The sequence below is a fragment of the Microcebus murinus genome, chromosome 27, assembly GCF_040939455.1.
Source record: "Microcebus murinus isolate Inina chromosome 27, M.murinus_Inina_mat1.0, whole genome shotgun sequence".
Taxonomy (NCBI): domain Eukaryota; kingdom Metazoa; phylum Chordata; class Mammalia; order Primates; family Cheirogaleidae; genus Microcebus; species Microcebus murinus.
The window spans coordinates 10103481-10124005 of NC_134130.1; the positions used below are offsets into that span (position 1 = coordinate 10103481).

At 41.2% G+C, this 20525-nt stretch overlaps 1 protein-coding gene across 1 annotated transcript in view; it reads left to right on the plus strand.

The window, feature by feature from the left end:
* Positions 1–19704, plus strand: part of SEC24D (SEC24 homolog D, COPII component) — a 91337-nt gene extending 71633 nt beyond the window's left edge. Inside the window, exons 15-23 of the mRNA XM_012786385.3 lie at positions 30–200; positions 2650–2746; positions 2877–3022; positions 4361–4499; positions 6094–6212; positions 11148–11327; positions 12340–12531; positions 15415–15504; positions 19286–19704. Coding sequence (XP_012641839.2) covers positions 30–200; positions 2650–2746; positions 2877–3022; positions 4361–4499; positions 6094–6212; positions 11148–11327; positions 12340–12531; positions 15415–15504; positions 19286–19426 — 1275 coding nt within the window. The 3' untranslated portion in view covers positions 19427–19704. The remainder of the gene's footprint in view (positions 1–29; positions 201–2649; positions 2747–2876; positions 3023–4360; positions 4500–6093; positions 6213–11147; positions 11328–12339; positions 12532–15414; positions 15505–19285) is intronic.
* The last annotated feature ends 821 nt before the right edge of the window (positions 19705–20525 follow it).

A 20525-nucleotide genomic window follows, 5' to 3' on the forward strand; every position in this document is an offset into this window, starting at 1 on the left:
TTTTCCTTTTTTGCATCTCTTTTTTTCAGATACTTTTCCAGCCTCAGACGAACGTCTATGACTCGCTGGCCAAGGACTGCGTGGCTCACGGCTGCTCCGTGACACTCTTCCTCTTCCCCAGTCAGTACGTGGACGTGGCCTCGCTGGGGCTCGTTCCTCAGCTCACGGGAGGGACACTTTACAAGTACAACAATTTCCAGGTAAATGCCAGCTGCATGTTCACCTCTGTTTTCTACTCCCATTTTTATTTTGGTGCTTAGATCATAGCTTAAAAGGCTGTGTACTCTTGTGGGCAACTCACAGATTTAAATTCAAGAGCAGATAGAAAAGAATGTATACAGTTGGCCCTCTGCATCTGTGGATACAGCCAACCAAAGATCAAAAATACCCAGAAAAAAAATTGTGTCCTATACTGAACATATACAGACTTTTTATCTTGTCATTATTCCCTAAACAATAAGTGTAAGAACTATTTCCATAGCATTTACATTGTATCAGGTGTTATAAATGATCTAGCGCAGATTTAAAGTATATGGAGGATGTGGGGAGGTTAAAGGCAATATGCTATTTTGTGTCAGGGCTTGAGTAGCTGGCAGATTTCGGTATCTGTGGGAGGCCCTGGAACCAGTACCACATGGATAGCAAGAGACGACTGTGCATATATGGTTAAGCCGTTCCACACTTCCTAAGCATTTGGCAACAGAGTGACTCATTCATCCTCAGAGCTAAATGTCAATGTCAGCTTTCATAATAGGGAAAAAGACATTTTATGGAAAATACGCTTAATGTTTTAAAAAGTGACTACATAATTGTTTTAAATTGTTGGGATTTGGGCAGTCAATTCATTACACTCCTCTCTTCTAACCCTGAATTGAGAGACATTGACAAGATAAAGTGTCAGCACTATTAATATAATGGATTTAGGTCTGTAGGCACAAGGGCTTGCTGATGCCTCAGCTCCAAATGTGACAACCTTATCACCCAAGCACGAGGGGCACAGTTATGAGCTTCTCCTGTGGACACCTGTACTTTGAAAACTATTGAGGGGCAGAAAACATGTGCCTCTTAAGGGCAGGCAGCCTCCTAAAAAAGAGGACTCAGAAGAAGCTGAGCTACACCCGCTCAGTTCTTTCCCCAAAGTTACTGCTCAGATGAGTCACTCCCCTCGCTGTGTATGTGCCACCACATGGCAGCATGGCGTGGGAAGGTGTGGCCCCCCCAACATAAGTGACAAGTCTTAATCATCTATTTTTACTTATCATCAATAAAGTGATTATTAATAGAGCCTCGCTACATGTTTATATTATAAACTAGTTAAGGGACTTGATAAGACCAAAGGTTGCAAATGAAATCAAATTGAAAAAGCTTTAGGAGCCTTTTCCAAGACTTCTGGATAAAAGTATGTCTTTTTAGGCACACTCTGGAAAGTAAGCTCCTAACAATCATACAGAATTCCAATCTGTTCTCATTCTGCCTGGATTCCGGGCATCGAGGCATAACAAAGCCTGTTGTGTTGACCAATTGCAGCTCCTCTCTCAACTAGGGAGATAAATTTCATCAGAAACTTTTTTTCCGCTTTCCCAGAAAAGACTTTATCATCCTCCATCCCATATTAATAAGGTCTTGGCGTGGTTAAATGGCACTCGCGTCCGCGCTAGGGCACTCGGCCACACTGTGCGATCATCTCCACCAGTGATGGAGCTTCAAAGAGCAGACTGCCGGGTGGCGTGCAGGCGCGGGTGTGCGGAACATCATCTTCCAGGCTCGCTTCTTTTCACAAATACTTAAATTTTTGAGTCATATGTTAACCCCATGCAGTTTCTGATATAATAAAGGGTATTTACGTGTACTCAACATATCAATGATTATTATTGAGTCCTTCATTGTTATTAAAAAAGAAATGCTGTTGTAATCCAACAGAGGAAAAATCTTCTGAGATGTAAACAGGTAGTACCATACTTTACAATCAAAGAGCATTAATTTTGCCTGTGCTACCACTCAGTTGTTTATTTCTGTTTACTTCACATCGTTGTAAAACTGAATTATACTGCAGCATTTCTTTCTCATCTTCAACAGTAAAATTTTAATAGTGTTTTCCATTCAACAATATGATGGTCATGAACTTTGCAGGCAGCAAGTTGTATGTAAACAGCTAAAGGGATTATTATATAAAGATTGCACTTGTGATTTCCCACTTTCCTGCTTCCCTGCCTTTGTGGTGGGGTGTCGGGGGACACGTGTATCGATGTTCCTCCTAACTGCCAAACAGCAGTGGTGAGACTTTCTTAAAGAGCTTCACTGACCAGTCAGTTGAGAAGCTTAGAAGCTGGTGCTCAACCAGTTTGTTTACTCTTGTGGGTGCATGCTCAGCATTCTACACATGTGCATGTTGTATACATGTGGCTTAGTAGTGGACTGTGAGTAGCTTTCAGAAACATGGTGATAGCGGAGTCGTTAATGAGCTAGGAGAAGGGGTTTCTACTGACTCAGGGCATGAACTGTCCCCCTGACTTCGCTTCACCAAGCGTATAAATATGCTAAATCAGAATATAAAAATGAGAATTGTTTCAAGTCAGGATTAAAATGTGAATCGTTATGTTAAGTATTTTACTGCCATCTGGTGGGCATTGATCATACTTTATTTTTTAGATACACTTGGATAGCCAACAATTTTTGAACGACCTCAGGAATGATATTGAAAAGAAAATAGGCTTTGATGCTATTATGAGGGTTCGTACCAGCACAGGTAATTATCATTTATATAATTTTTCAGGTCAATTTTGTATAATTGTTTCCTTTCAAATTAATAACAGACCAACAAAGAAAATAACAGTAAAATAAGGAGAAACAAAATTTCCCTTTCCCCTTCTCTTTAGGTTTCAGAGCCACTGATTTCTTTGGCGGGATTTTTATGAACAATACCACCGATATAGAGATGGCCGCCATCGATTGTGACAAGGCTGTGACCGTGGAGTTCAAGCACGATGACAAACTCAGTGAAGACAGCGGAGCCTTGATCCAGGTGAGTTAAAGTTTATTCCCATCTTTTGTTTTTTACTGACAGTGATCAGTGGGGAGACTAAGAGATCATCAAATGTGTTAGTCTCTTCATAAAAGAAAATTCAACTCTCTTTCTCCAAAGACAAAAGTGATCAGATGAGAGCACTTAGTCGTGCAGTTTTTCTGTCCTCTGATTCACAAATGCTGCTTAGACGGGGTCACGGTTGTGTCCCTTGCGCAGGAACACGTGAATTGTGGGCAGCAGCAGACTGGCTTCCAGTGGGATTCAGTCCTTTCAGGCTCCCGCACCTTCCCTGCAGCCGTGCACATATCAGTCTGCCATGGGGCCGCGCGCAGTGGCACAGACAGGCCGGCTTGCACAGAAACTCACTGTCTCACAGCTCTGAGGTTAGAAGTCTGAGGTTAAGGCGGAAGCATCTGTTCCGGGCCTTCTTCCCAGGCTGGTGGATGGTTTTCCTCCCTGTGTGTCTTTATGTCTTCTTCCCTGTGCTGTGTATCTGTGTCCAGAGTGCCTCTTATAAGGACACTTGTTCATAATGGGTTAGGGGCCACCCTAATGACCTCATTTTAATTAATTTACCATTTTAAGGACCCTGTATCTCCAAATATAGTTACATTCTGAGGTACCAGGGGTTAGGACTGCAACATAAGACTAGAGAGGACACAATTCAGCCCTAACACCACATTAAGCACATCGTCGTATTATAAGCAAGTGGAATAGGACTTGACTTTGTAGTAAATAAAATAAACTAGAAGCCATGGAGACTTTGAATTAAAACAAGGAAATAAATATATGTGATGGTCATAGTTTTCAGACCTTAGCATCACCCTTTAAGGATGGAGAGAAGTTGACATTAGTTTGAGGAAGAACTTCAATGTTTATGTTTTAGTCATAGATATTTGGAGAAGTGGTTTTGTGTCTGCATTCTTGAAATGTATATTTTATTAACATAAGACCCAAGTCCATCGTCAAAGCTAGTTGTTTGTCTTTGAGGGAAGCGAGCCTTGAGTAGGGCTGTGAGCACATAGGTACTGTTTCTGGACCTAGATCCCTGGTAACAAAACCTGAGATGTGTGAAATGCAGACTCATTGTCGAAATGTGAACAGATATTTACCCATAAATAGCCCAATAGTTTAAAGCTGTGAAATGATACATAGAAACCCAGCAGATGAATTGGTCATTATTCTCCCATTCTTGTTGTCGTTCAGTCTTTAACAATAATAGAAAAAATTCTGGGGGAAACTTTGGGGGTCTTTCATCTCTACACACAGTTTTGCAAATGTAAATGTGATCAAGCTGGCTTGGGTGAACACGTGACCTCGGTTTTGCTTCTGCAGTGTGCTGTGCTTTACACGACACTCGGTGGCCAGAGAAGACTTCGGATTCACAATCTTGGCTTGAACTGCAGCTCCCAGTTAGCGGATCTTTATAAGAGCTGTGAGACAGATGCCCTTATCAACTTCTTCGCCAAGTCAGGTAACACTCTGCTAATCCTGAGGGTCAGTAAACCTTTCCTAGTGATTCAGTCAAGACTTGTTGGTTAATTGAGTCAGTAGCTGAAAAGTAGGTAGTGGGTGGAGACTTTTGGTGGGGGAATTCAGAACTAATAAAAGCCAAGGGTAAGGGAGAATAGTGAGCATCTCTGATGCTAGATTAATACATGAGAAAACTCAGTTCTGGGCCAGGCTGTACAGATTTATTTAAAGTTTTCTTCCAGGCACTAGGGGCTCTGAATTAAAATTTAGGAATATGATGCTTAGACCCTTGCTATGGCATGTGAGTGTGCCTTCTGGCACATTAGGGAAATGCAAGGAGACTGTCCCTGACATTAGACTGAACTCACTGTCCACACTTGTTAACTGTAACACAGGAGGGGCGGGCCCCAGGGCAGAACTGTCTTTGGCTTTCCTTCCAAGATTCTATTAATACACTAAGGTTTGGGAAAAGTAGCAATCCAGCCCGTAAAAATTTAGGACATCAGAAAAGTGACAAACCGGCTTTTCTTTTCTCTGAGTGTAATTCTGTTTCTAATATTATGAAGATAATTCTGGTTGATATTACCTTTTACTGTAGGTAGGCCATTGTTCTCCATTGGCTAGATCATATGTAGTCAAGGAGAGACCACTAGCAACTGGTTTTAACATTTTTAAATACTATTCTTGTTGGGTGGTCTGAAAATAGCAATTTGTTCTTTTTCACTATTATTTGAAGAGATCCATTTCTTTCTCTTTTTTTTTTGAATACTTGCAACTTTATTATTTTTTTTATTTCAGGAAATTAAAAGAGTACAAACATTTTGGTTACATTTTATATCTTTGCCTCTCCCTAGCAAGGGTTAGAGGTATGCCCTTCCCCTCCACAATGCTCACCACATCCCTCAGTTGTGAGTCAACCCCCTCCAACCCCCTAATCCCTGGAGAACACCACCACCATGTGAGCACCATAGTGTTAATCAGTCAGTACCAATTTGATGGCAAGTACATGTGGAGCCCATTCTTCCAATCTTGTAACACCTCACTTCGGATAATGGGCTCAAGCTCAATTTAGTAAAATACAGGCAGTGCTAGATCACTGTCGTTTCTTATAATTGAGTAGTATTCCATTGTATACATATACCAAATTTTAATAATCCACTCATGAATTGACGGGCACTTGGGTTATTTCCACATCCTTACAATAGTGAATTGTGCTGCCATAAACATTCGGGTGCAGATGTCTTTATTATAGAATGTCTTTTGCTCTTTGGGGTAGATGCCTAATAATGCTGTTGCTGGATTGAATGGTATTTCTATTTTTAACTCTTTGAGTTATCTCCAAATTCTTTTCTACAGAGGTTGCACTAATTTGCAGTCCCACCAGCAGTGTTAGGGTGTTCCTATCTCTCCACATCCTCACCAGCATTTGTTTTGGCATTTTTTGATACAGGCCAGTCTCACTGGGGTTAGGTGATAGAAGAGATCCATTTCTGAGCTAAAACTTTGATATCCTGGATGGCCGGTTAGCTCAGTTGGTTAGAGCGTGGTGCTAATAATAAAACTTTGATATCCTTTTCATTGTTTTGTGTATATAGCTTTTAAAGCAGTTCTACACCAACCTTTGAAGGTCATCCGGGAAATTCTTGTTAATCAGACTGCCCATATGTTGGCGTGTTACCGAAAGAATTGTGCCAGTCCATCTGCAGCAAGCCAGGTAAGGTTCCTATCGAACTCGGATGTTAAAGTGTTACAAACGACTACTCGTCCCTTCAGCACACAGCTATTTAAGGTTTATGATGTTGCAGGCACTTAGATGCTATATAGTAAACCAAATAGCCAAAAAGATTGAGAATGCAATTTGGGGGGGCTGTGGGTTCTTTATAGCCAACATTAAAAATTTTGGCTTTAGGAAGGAGAGGATGGGGAAAAAACAACCTAATAGGTACAATGAACACTCTTTGGGTGACGGGCACACCTATAGCCGGGACTGAAGCATTACAAAAATGATCCATGTAACCTTAAGCATTTATACCCCCTTAATATTTTGAAATTAAAAAAAAAAAATGTTGGCTTTACAAGGTGCCTGAACCAACAAATGGGTGTGTATATTTGGTTGACAGTCCTTACATTATGTATAAACAGAGGAATGTTATATGTAAGAATTGTCATAATATAAACAGGATCCTCTTTTGTATATAGAGATGGGTATTTCGTTGTGAAATGTGTATGCTGAGACGCATTTCAGACATATTAACAAAGTTGACATGAGCTGATGGCAGTAATAACATATTTTATAAACATAAACAATTTATAAATGTAAATATTGTAATTCTTTGTATTTAAAAGCTATTAATAGGTATGAAATGTTTTGAAAGGATTATCTCTGGCCATCATCTAATAATTTGAAATTTTAGAAGTTCCTTTAAATAAACCTTATTTAGACTCTCTCCTATAAAAGAAAAAGTAAAACCTCAAGAAACTATTTTTCATACTTGTGTATTGAATATCTGAGTACAGAATTTCAATTAAAAGAGAAGACAGTGAACAACAGATGGGAAAACTTTCTGATTCATTCATTGTCAAATCGGGTGCTGAGAGGACATCTGAAACCCCACCTAACGTTAGCCAGCAGCACAAGATAATGCAGGTGAACTAGGGGTCCAAAATCATAATCTGGGTAAGGGAGAAAAATAAAACAAATATATTTATTGGATTGGATTTTTCATAAAAGTTCCTTTCCATGCTGTCCAAAGTGATTGAATCTTTCATTTAATTAATCTTTCATTTCATTAAATCATCCATTCTTTCATCTCTTGTGTTGTTGATAACATGTGACACACACAGAAAAGAAAAGCCAGTTTGTTACTTTCTGATGTCTTGAGTGTTCAGTTGCTTTCTTATTTGGAAGACTTGCCACTTTAGGAAACTCAGTTTTTTCAGTACTCCCTGGCATCTGGCCTGGACATAGTCCAATCATGAGCACTTTACACCCAGTTTTACTATTTATTGTGGAGCTCTGGAAATGTTACTCTGTCTCTGGAGTATCTCACGTTTCAGAAGGATTAGTTGAAGCAGTACAGATATAGTTAGTGTCCTCTCTGGAAGTTTATTTGCTCATTTTAAAACAATTGGATTCAAAGACCTTAAGTTAAAAACAAATCTGTTACCTATTTAAGGAAAAAAAACAAAACCTGTGAGTTCCTTCAGGTTTAAAAGTTAAAAGCGTTATGTCTACTACTGGATCATCTGTTTACACAATTTAATTATTTCTGGAGTGAAAACATTATGGTGTCAGATTTTCTCTAAATAACTTGATAGAGATTATTCCTGTTCTTACAATGAGAATTTTCTTTCTTCGTTAGCACACTGCAAGTGTGTCCTCCAACCCATGAGCTGTTTGAAAAAAATGATATAACTTAAGTAACCTTATGATTTTCCATAGAGTCTGGTAAACGTAGATTCTGAAACTGTTAGTAACAACGATGCTTTAAAATATACCATTAACTGAAAGTGTAGAATAGCTAGACTTAAAGTTCTCTTCAGAAAATGTAACTACAAACTTGGTGACCCTCCCACAGTTCACTTGTGAGAAATAGTATCTGTGCAAAAATTACTAAGGGAGGCCGGGCGCGGTGGCTCACGCCTGTAGTCCTAGCACTCTGGGAGGCCGAGGCGGGCGGATTGCTCGAGGTCAGGAGTTCGAAACCAGCCTAAGCAAGAGCGAGACCCCGTCTCTACTATAAATAGAAAGAAATTAATTGGCCAACTAATATAAATATATAAAATTAGCCGGGCATGGTGGTGCATGCCTGTAGTCCCAGCTACTCAGGAGGCTGAGGCAGAAGGATTACTTGAGCCCAGGAGTTTGAGGTTACTGTGAGCTAGGCTGATGCCACGGCACTCACTATAGCCTGGGCAACAAGCGAGACTCTGTCTCAAAAAACAAAAAAACAAAACAAAAAAAATTACTAAGGGAATTCTATTTTACCACGGAGCCCAGATTTGCCTTTATTAGAGCAAGGCCGGCAGGGAGCTGCATGCTTGGATTGTATGATGCTAGAATCGCTTTTACTGAGTTGCCAGGGTCAAAACCAGGTTGAGGTAAGAAAGACACTGAGGGCACAAAGTTTAAGGAGGCCTCCGCTCTGAGGGCGTGTGGTGGATGCTGGGTTAAGACATACAACTATATACAATATTAAAACATATTTGTAGGCTTGCATAAGCAATGTAGAGTCTTTTTTTTATTAAATCTACTGGCTCACTGTTCTGAGCTTAAATATATCAGAGAGGAACACATCAACTTCAAAAGGCAAGTCAAATGACCCTAACTGCAAAGTAATAGTTGTTTTTATTCATTATTTATCATTATTCATTTTTTATCATTTATTCACTTCTGTCATTTCAAAACCCAAAGAAGAGAATGTTCAAATGCAATCAAACTGGACTTACATGAATTTCCACTCCCTCCTCTCCCACGTTTTCTCAAGAGTAGTTTAGTTATGTGTGGAAGGGGTCAGGGCGGCAGGGAGGACTTTATGGCTGTCGTCCATTGCCACATTTCCTTCCCCACCACAAAAATGTTAAACGTTAAGATTGTGTTCTCATTTCCTTTCCCTCTTTAGCTCCATTTTTCTTCTTCTTTATTAATTTTCCTTATTTACTGCTTCTGTGTTCTTCCCACTTCCCTGTATAACCCAACCTCCTGTGATTAGACTTCTTGGTCCTAACAGTGTCACTGTGGGCCAACCTCACCCGTGTGGCAATTAGGAGGACAGATTTCTGAAGTCTTAATATGACCTGATTAACTAGAAGCAACCAGTGAAATTCCAAGATAATATTTAAAAACCATATGTACATGCTCCTGTAAGGGAATCTAAGAACATTCCTAATCCATAATGATATGTAACATGCCTAACTAATAACTACCCCAGGAATATGACTGTGATCTGGCTCCTGTATCTTTTGACTGTGGTTTTTCCTGGGCTGAGAATGTAATCTAGCACTAAATGTTGTCAAATGGAAATATTTTACACTAGAGGAAAAATTACAAGGAGAGAGTATTCTCTTACAAGTATACGTGCATTTAACTCTCTTTGGTTCTTTGAAAGGAGATGAGAAGTTGAGAGGGGAAACCAACTGCAAAGTAGAATCGTTCTGAAACGTGTTGTCCAAACCTGTTAGCAAGTTCCATCGCGCACGGTCCTCACTCAGCACATCATGAGAAGAGGCCTGTGTTGTAAGGAGATTTAAGTTGAGGAATAAATCTTAACAGAGCTCAGAGGGACATTTTCTCTTCAGTGTGGATTCTGATAAGTGTACATATCCTTTTTCATCATTAAGATTGAAAGCTAAAAAGAAATCATGAATTTATAGGCCAGATACTTCAGTTACATGTTTGCAAGTTATCATTATGTCCTTTGTATACTTTTCTTTTCGGACAAGTCCTTGTCCATTGACCTGTGCTGGAAGGAAGCGCAGGTGACTGTGTAAATGGAAGGAAGTGACATTCAGGTCAGTCAAACTTGATTATTAGCTGTTCTTATGAAGTTGACTTGGGAGAAGTTTAAACAACATAAGACATTATCAATAATATTTTAAATCCTCAAGATGTGTCCCTAGAATTGCTGCCTGTGTTCCACTGTAGCATCGCATTACGGTGTGTGCTTTGAGCCAGTCAAAATGAGGTTGTGTGAGCCACAGGAAGGATGGAGAGGATGATGCAGTGGATTGTAAGGTAGAATTAAAATGATTCATTTATTCATTGAGGGTAAAGAAACAAATGAAATCAGGGTTCATCTAGAAGTTCTGCGTTAAACAGGAAACATGAGAGGAAGGACACGTCTGTGGAATTGTGGGAGTTTGTGCAGGTTTCCATTCGGTAGGGACATGCGTAAATGCAAGAAGCATTTCCTTTTTTAGTTTGTATCTATGGTATTAAAATCTCCTTATTGTGTCTTATCTATTTGCATGTCTATTATCCTCACTGGACTTAAGTCTCATGCCACAGACTGTCTTATTCCTCCTTAGGAATATCCTTGACACTTTCCACACCACCTGTGACACAGTGGTATTTGATAAGTGATGACTTTATAACTTACTGAATTTAGTTGCATGAAGAGCATAAAGTAGGAGATATCTTGTGGGCAATCGGAAATGCTGTTCTTGAACTGAAGAGGTAGAAATCAGAAAGGTAGATTAGGAAATCACTTTTTAAAAATGTTTATTTCATAAACATGCAGCAATGCTCACACTGTGCTAGGCACCACTGTGTTTCACAGTTCATTTATTCTCACGCTAACCCCGTTGTCATTAGGTAGATGTCCTGTTATTCCATTGTCAGATAAGAAAAGGGAGGAGAAGAGAGGTAAGTAATTTGCCCAGGGCCACACGCCTAGTTAGAGCAGAGCCAGGATTTGCCTCCCAGGCAGTGGGGCTGTGCTGGTTGCCCGCACCAGGCTGCTGTCCCACTAGATGCAATTTAAAAACTGCTGTTCTTTGAATACTTGCTGTGCGCCCCTTGCTGTGCTCTAGGTGCTTCACGTGGGTTGCCATTTAATCCTCAATCTCAAAAGCAAACGATGTTTCTATCTTACAGAGATTACATGGGGGTTCTGGTCAAGCATATGAAACAAATGTCTTTCTTTTTCAGCTTATTCTACCCGATTCCATGAAAGTATTGCCAGTGTACATGAACTGTTTGCTAAAGAACTGTGTGCTGCTCAGCAGACCAGAGATCCCCACCGACGAGCGGGCGTACCAGAGACAGCTGGTCATGACCATGGGGGTGGCTGACTCTCAGCTCTTCTTCTACCCACAGCTTCTGCCCATAGTAAGCGCGGCAGTGGAGGGTTCCTGGCGGCGTCTGGAAGGGAATCATACCCTGTGCTTTTCCATATGTGATAGGAAATACTTTGTTCTTAAGGAGAAAATAGAAAGTTACAAATGCCTTCCAATGTGCAGTGTGGGGTTCAGAGCAGAGGCTCTTTGAACAAGGTGCCTGTGCGATGGACAGTGCTCAGTGCCGCGGGGAGAGGGGATTTGAGGAGCCCTGCCTCTCCCACAGGCTGCTTTCAGCACAGAAGTTAAGGTGATCCTGTTAAAATATTGTCAGCTCATATCACTCATCTGCTCAAAACACTCCAGGATTTCCTGCCACCACCCAGCACTCCCTGTCTTCCCCCTTCTGTCCGACCTCATTCTCTGTTACTCTCCCCTCCTTGTTCCACCAGCCACACTAGCCTCCTTGCTGCTCACAGACAGGCTGTCACTTCAGAACATTTGCACTAGTTTTTCTTCCATCTGGAATGATCTTCCCTACACATCCCCACGGCTCCTTCTCTCACCTTCTCAGGCTACCTTCTCAAAAGTTCTGGACAGTCCCATCGGCTCAGGAGGCTGAGGGAGGAGGATTGCATGAGTCTGAGGAGTTTGACGCTGCAGTGAGCTATTGTCATGCCACTGTACCCCAGCTTGGGTGATAAAGCAAGACCTTGTCTCTTAAAAAAAAAAAAAAAAAAAAAGCATTCCTGGACTACCCTAGCTAAATTGTGACACCCCACCTCCACCACTGACACGCCCAGCCCCACTTTCTGGCTGCTTTTCTTGATAACTTTGTACATCATCTACAATTCTACATATTTTACTTGTTTTGTGTGTTGTCTCTTCCTCTTTCCGAAAAACCATTAGCTTCACAAGGCAGAGATTATTGTACAGACTAGAACAATGCCTGGAGCTCATTAAATATGCACTGGAAAGAAAGGAGGGAAGAAAAAGGAGAAGAAAAGAAGGAGAGGGAAGGAAGGAAGGAAAGGATTCTAACTCTTTTGTCTTTGCCTGCACAGCACACACTGGATGTCACCAGCACAGTGTCACCTGCTGCCGTTCGCTGCTCTGAGTCCCGTCTTTCGGAAGAAGGAATATTCTTACTGGCGAATGGTATAAACATGTTCTTGTGGTTGGGAGTCAGCAGCCCACCAGAACTGATCCAAGGAATATTTAATGTGCCATCTCTTGCACATGTCAACACAGATATGGTTAAGTATTTTTTTCATTGTTTTTATGGTACTATACAAAATATCAATCATTATTACAGAGAAGAAAAAACAATAAGGCATATAGTTCTATATAAGAATGAAAGAGTTTAATGTTTTGATCAATAACAATTACCTGGCATAAAGTTATTTGTATAGAGTTTAATCAAATAACCAAATTGTATGACTTTAATGGAAAATGCTGAGGCTTCAGTTCATTTACTATGTGCCAGTCACATAGCAAATCTAAGTATTTTTAATCCACTGTTTCATTTAATTCTTATAACAAATCCATAGATGAATAGTGTGTCAAAATTTTACAAATGGATCATTGAGGCCTGAAGGCAATTTCTTTCAGGTAGTAGATGGCAGAGCTGGGAACTGAATTCAGTTCTTACGCCCCGGGCTTATCCCCAGTGCTGAACTGCATACTAGGAAGAATGCCGGAATCTTTCATACGTGTTGGACTACAGACTAAATCAGATTGTTGGGTTAGAAAACCACCCCACAAGAAGAAATTATACACTCCTCCTGTTGCGATCATAACAAAATAAATTTGGGGTTTGATGTGGAAATGGATACAAATGACTACATTTAGAGAGTCCTGGGAAAACCCAGGAATTATAACTTGTTTGAGATCAACATTTATTTCAAGCTTTATTTGCGGGCTGTTGTTGCATGGGCACCGTTGCCTTGCTGTGCTTGTTGGTGGAGCCTTCTACGTTCACAGCAGAGCTCAGCAGGCAGTTTACTCCCCGAAGCCTCTACTGTTATGGCAAGACGGCTTTAGTCTAGTTGTCCTGCCCAATTTCTGGTGTGTAGTGCAGTCTAGAGATACACGGCGTCTTGCCAAAAGGGGCAGGGTTACAATTCAAAGCTATGCTACGTGGTCAGTTTAGGAAATTGCATATCCATTATGAATGTCAAAAGCACATTTTTAAAGGAATTGAGGGTGTCGATATTCCACTAAGAGACTATAGTTTTATGATTAAGATGAAGATGTAGTAAGATATCTGCACGTGGATGAAATTAAGAAATGATTAGAGGCCGGGCGCTGTGGCTCACGCCTGTAATCCTAGCTCTTGGGAGGCCGAGGCGGGCAGATTGCTCAAGGTCAGGAGTTCAAAACCAGCCTGAGCAAGAGCGAGACCCCGTCTCTACTATAAATCGAAAGAAATTAATTGGCCAACTGATATATATATAAAAAATTAGCCGGGCATGGTGGCGCATGCCTGTAGTCCCAGCTACTCGGGAGGCTGAGGCAGAAGGATCACTCGAGCCCAGGAGTTTGAGGTTGCTGTGAGCTAGGCTGACGCCACGGCACTCATTCTAGCCGGGACAACAAAGCGAGACTCTGTCTCAAAAAAAAAAAAAAAAAAAGAAATGATTAGAAATGCCATTTAAAAAAATAAAAACAATGAAATTAAAATTCAGTAGGCAAAGAACTATGAGTCTGAAGAATATATAAAATTTCAGGAAGCTTCCCCTTATATTGCAGCCCACTGGCATAGTGAATACTGAACGCATATTTGCTGAGTTGAACGTACATATGAACTAGCCAGTAGCTGCTACACAAAGCAGATTGGTAGGTTTGTCCTCATTATCAGCATAGATTTTCTTGACCTTATTCAAAAATGAAAACGCAAGATCAAATATGGGCTACTTTCTATTTAGAGGCAGTTGGCACTTCAAGACATATATGGAGTGTATTTTATAGTATTTGTTGAACAAAAAGATCTATCTTAATGTCAGAGAATACATATAGGGGATGGTGTGTGAATATAAATGATGAGGTTTTTTTGGCCTACAACTTCTGTGAAAAATATTGGCTCTAATCTTCTCCTGAGACTTGCGGCTTTATGGTAAAACATTCTAACTCATTTTCTGTGGCTACTCACAGATGATGCATTAGCTTTTGGCATCGTCATGCTGAAAAGCAAGCCTTAGCATTTTACTCTGTCTTAATGGAAGAAATCTAAGTCCAAATCCTCACACCTGAAGGCCAGGGGCAGCTGGACTGCTTTGTAAACCACCAGCCAGATTTCAGGGAAGCCTAAGAGGCTACACTCCCCTTGAGAAACCAACGCCTGGTAGTTTGTTTCCGTGTTGTACAGTGGCACTTGGATGCCATTTGCCCATCTGGTAATGCCTCCGGGTCCTGCAACTGATCACTGAAGCAGGAAAGCACATTCTTTTTTTCTCACAATGTAGCCTGGAAATACGCATGTTGAAAAGGGATTAAGCCTTCGTCGGGAGTGGTCCAGCAGCATCCTTGGCACAAAGCACACACTGTCATCTCTTGGTATCCGGGGGGATCGGTTCCAGGAACTCCTGCGACTACCACGATCCACAGATGCTCAAGTCCCTGATATTCGATGGTGTAGCATTTGTGTATAATCTCTGCACATCCTCCTGTATACTTTAAATCATCCCCAAATTACTCATAATGCCTAATACAATGTAAATGCTGTGTAGTTATAATGTTTAGGGAATAGTGAGGAGGAAAAAAGTCTGTACCTGTTCAGTGTAGACACACTTATAAATTTTCAGTCCCTGGTGGTCCAAATCCACAGATGCAGAACCCAAGGGCCTGGAGGCCAGCTGTCTATGCTGTGTCATTTCAGTGATGTGCACGTGTCAAATTCCAGAGGAGGATTTTTATTTTCAAACGAAAGAGATAATTGTTTCATCAGTGGGAATGTGTGCCAATAAGCATGAGTAATTTTTAGTGCCTTTTCCCTACATTTTTGAGTTTCAGATAAATGAATTAAGCCAGTAGTGAAGATGTGGTTTTAGAAGGATGTTTTTAACATTCTAATAATCTCATATTGCTACTTGTATCTGAATGTTTGAATTATACTGAAACTTTGATCTTTTTAAATGTAGACGTTGCTGCCTGAGGTGGGAAGCCCATACTCTCAACAGCTCAGAATGATGATGAGTATTATCCAGCAAAAGAGGCCATATTCTATGAAGGTAAGAAAGAGATTTTGTTTTTCCCTTTCTTCAAGTGTTTTATTTTTAAATTTCATTAAGGGCTTTTAAAATGCATGTCTTACATTTTTGGCAGACTTTTTATATTTCTATCTCTGATAGAAAACTCACATTAACCTCTGAGTATATCTGTCTACTTGTCAAATATACAAAAATAAACAGCTATTGCCATGGGTTAACCATGGAGTATCTTAGTATTAACTTAGTAATCATGAAAATCCTCTTTATGATTTAATAGTAATTAGTACCATTAATAGGTCTTGAAATGACTTTCCTTTTGGTGCTTAAAATTATTTAATTACGGAATTATCATTAAGAATATTTGTAAAATTTGATTTATTAATTTTTTGACTTATCTCTGAAATGTTTTGTTATTCTCTATTCCTTCTAAGCCCCTCTATTCTTTTCTGAGTTTGAATAAAAGAATTTAAAATGTCTAGGACCCAAGAGAATTTTACATTGTTGCTAGTCCCACCTGCTCACCTGTCATCCTTCCCAAGCTCAATATTGGAATCTCTGGGATTCGGAATGTACAGGTTGCAATGGCGTGTGCGACACTGCTCGCTGCAGAGGTATAAGACTCACTTGGAGCAAGTGTCTACAAGTGCCAGGGTATTATGGGGCCAATTATCTCCTGAAATGTAAATGTGATGTCACTCTACATCAGCATTCCTAACTGTGAAAGTAACTCATGCGTGCAAACATCAAGTTTAGGTAGAGCTTCGATAAATTGCATGAACAGCTAATAAACATTTTTGCAGCCTCTAGCAGATGTCTGAATGAATATAGAACTTTTCTAGAGCCGTTGTCACACACCACACAGCACCTACTTGGATTCAGTTTAAGGGCAGGACCTACGGATGGCAGAGAAGGCTCAAACTAAACACATTCTCCACACGACACTCTCTGAATGTCCTGGAGACATGAAACGAGATCTTAGTCTCAGGAAACACTAACTGAAAACTGCTGCTTCTCCAAGATTCTACTTCCCTTTCCTTTCCTTCCTTCTACAAATATTCACTGAGCATCTGCAATATGCCAGACATTCTACAACAGGCCCCTTGACAAAGTTGTCTGTATTAACTGTTTATATTCCCTCCCTCTCATCTCTTCAGATCTCTGTAAACTGCCAGACTGCCAAAAACAATCGATTCTCCATCCCTTTACAGCATGTATGAGACTGAATACTACCTCCTTCCTCAGATTCTCCCATCTGTCACCTTTCAGAACATCACCCACTGCCGATTCTTCTCTTCTCTCAGAGACCCTTTTTCTTTGGCTTCTCTTCATTCATCTGGTTGTACCATGTTCTCTTTTTTTCTCAAACATTCTTCCCAGGCCATCCTAATCACTCCCATCATTTACCTATTCCCTATGAGTCAGACAATGAGAAATAAGATTGGCTTGTGAAGCACATTAATTCTTTAAGGCCTCTAGTAACGTGGCCCACAGAATGTCGCACTCAGACCACTTGGGTTGGCCAGGCCTTCCATGGAGAGGAAGTGGGAGGGAGGCCAGCAGTGATCATTTAAGTCATCCTCCCACTCTGTAGGGCCATGCCGCTCCCTATAGACATGTACAGGGGAAATAAAGATGGAGCCCCCAATCCATCCCAGTAGTTTTTCCTCTTATTGGTATGGAGAAGACCACGAGTGTGTCAAGACAGCCCACACTCCACTTCCACGAATCTACTCTCCTGAGACTTCCACTGTGCTTCCTGTGTCATCCTGGCACAGGTGGTGGGTGGTTCGACCTTGTGGATTTTCAGATGGTTGAGTGGGCTGTTAATTACTTTAGCTTAAAGCTAAGTTTCTTCCAAGGCTGAAATTCATTCCCCATTCTACGTAGACTCTCAGATCATAGCAAGACACACGTCAGAGGAAGTTGTACAGCGAGCACCACGTGCAAACCAAAAAAGTAGCCCAAGTGAATGGCAGCAAGAGAAAATACCCCAGATGCGCCACATGAACTCCCCCCCATTGAGTTCCATGGAGAAAGTAAATTCTAAAGCCATCGGAACATCAGAGCCCTCTCTCCACACCGTCTCATTCTGTCCATTCTTAGCCTGCAGAGTATCGCTGGGGCTAGACCCACGTTGCTGCTGCCCACCGCGGACAATGGAAGAGTCACAGTGGCACGTGGATAAGGGTGGAAAACAATAAAAATAGCCTGGCTTAGATTCATCCGGAAGCAAATCTTAAAGTCCTTTGGAGAATCTCCATTAAGAGCGAGTTTTGCCTCCCTGCATGGGAGTGGACTCTGTCTGTGCACACAAGCTATTCCGGTGCTGCCTCTCGGTGCCTAGCGCTGACATCTGAAAGCTAAGACATCGCACGTATCTGTATCCACATGCAGTTAGCTGAGTTGCACTGGTAGTTATATATTATTATTTTTACTAGGTCAGGGGCAGTTTAAAACTTACCAGCCTAAGGCCCAGGCCAAAATGTCATAAAGGAAAAAAAGCAAGCTATATCGACAAAATTATTCTACCTGATAACTAAAACGCATATTATCCCACCCTCAGCTGTACACACCTTCGCCGTGGCAGCTGGTGGAGCCGCCAGCGGCAGGCTCCGCCCACTCCTGTCGCACCTGGCTCTTCCTGATGACGCAGGAAGCAGGTGGAGAGACATCGCTGTGCACTTACGGCTCAACTCGCCCCATTTGTAGCCCTATAAATATCCAGTTCTGACTCTTCAGATCATCTACCCTGACTCCCTCAAACAGGAGTAAGGGGGTAGAGGGAAGGGCTCAAAGTGTTCATGACGAAACGCCCCCTTTGGGCCTCCTCCGCGGTCTCTTCTCCTAGAGCAGCCTGTCCGGCAGTGCAGGCCACATGTGTAATTCTCTTTTCTAGTAACCACATTTAACAAGTAAAAAATTCATTTAAATAATATATTTAATTTAACCCAATATAGCCAAAATATTAGTATGTCCACATGTAGTCAGTATAAACAATTATTGAGTTTTTTTACATTTTATTTTTCACACTAAGTCTCAGAAATCCATGTGTGTATTCGCAGCACGTCTCGCCTTGGCCAGGCCGCGTGCAGGTGCTCAGGGCGCACGTGGCCGGCGGCTGCAGCACTGGACAGCACAGCCTGGAGACGGCCACGGGCAGAGAACAGCTGTCCTCCTGATTCCCCCTGTGTGTTAACCTCGGTGTCGCCTCCCAGATCTACCCTCTTCCCACGTCCTCTGCCCTGGCGCAGGTCCCTATCGTCTCCGACCTCGGTCTCGCCGTCCGCTTCCTTCTACCCATCCAGCTTCCCCATCCCAGAGAGCATCGCACATGCTGCTGCCGTCGACTCTCCCCTCACCCTCCTGTGCCTTCCCTGGGTCACAGGTCTACAACAGCCCCAACTCCTTATTCTGGCAATTTGCCCCCAGCCTCTCACTGCCTTGTAGAAGCCTGTGGTGGTGACGTGCCAGCCGTGTCTGCATTCCGGGGGCCTGGTGCCCGTGCTCCAGTGTGGCACGCTCTCGAGCCCTGCCCCTGTCCTTTGAGGCTCAGGGGACAGTCACTCCCCAGTGGAGCCTTTCCCACCGCATTCTGCTTGTGTTTCATTTTTGCCACTTCATGTTGTCTGTCTTGGGTTTTGGGGTCCCTCTCTCTCTCCACCCCATAGCTTTCTCATCATCCTCATTCTTAGTGGCCGTTCTGCAACGTTTGGTGAAAATTGAAGCAGACAAAATTGAGCCACATTCAAAAACTGTTTCTAACCAGTGGCTGCTGTTTTTTTGTTTTGTTTTTTTAATCTAGCTCACCATAGTAAAGCAGCGGGAGCAGCCAGAAGTGGTTTTCCGACAGTTCCTGGTGGAAGACAAAGGACTATATGGAGGAGCGTCTTACGTGGATTTCCTTTGTTGTGTCCACAAGGAGATCTGTCAGCTGCTTAATTAGTGGAACCTTCTCTATCATTGCTGTCGCATTTCTAAGGAAATCTCCTTCTTGGTGCCTAATTTTCTAGATGATAATAGGCTAGTTTTGATTTCTTGTTCATTTTCAGAATAGCTTTCCAAGATGGCATTTAGAACTTCAGCTTTGGTGCTCAGGTATAAAGCCGATGAAGGTACTACTGTACCATAAAGGGAACAGTCTATTTCTGATTGCACAATTTTTAATTATTAAAAGTGATGCAGTTTGCATTTCATGAAAGACAAAGTTTACAGAACCTTAAACATTCTCAATTTTCTTTCTTTGTGCAGACATAAATTATTTTTCAAACTGTATAGATTTGAGGTAAAAAGTTGTCTTGGTTCCTCTCGCATTTGCAGTGAGGAAAAAAAAGCTTAATTTTTACATTATATCTAATTTTTTTAAACCATGTAACTCCATTGAACACACTTTTTAACTTAAGGTTTGCATAGCAAACCTTGAAATCTATCTGGTAGAACAATTTGTGTTCTACATTTTTTTCATAATTATATATTGTGTATGTTAAAACTATTTTCCAGTTGTTTTGTCTATAAAACTGTCTTTATCAATATTCTTAATGGTTCTTTGTACAATTTTGAAGGTTTCTACCTGTATATAATGGATCTTAACCAGTGTCAATAAATTACTTCATATACTCTTACTCAGTAGGTAGAATTATTCATTTTTTTTATGTATTTTGAGATTTTAAAAATAAATAAGGATAGTACTCAAAATGCCTTGGCAAAAAGTTGTTTTCATGGATCACACAAATCAGGAAAACAAAGTTTTCTTTTCTTTTTTTTGAGTGTTGAGAAGTATTAGGTAATGAATCTAGGGAATATCAGGAATAGTGTACTTGGGAAAGGCATCTAATAGAAACGGGCTCTGTGAGACCATTACTAATCGATATATCTAAACCTAAAACAGTGTTTTTGAGTGGTGTCACACAGGCATTTGTCCTCTCTCTGCCCGGGTCAACTTTGTCATCAGTGATATGAATGATGAATTATAGCTAAAGTATACTGAGTACCTGTCATGTCCCAAGAACTGCAGTTTTGGGTTTTAGGGACATTTCCCCATGTAT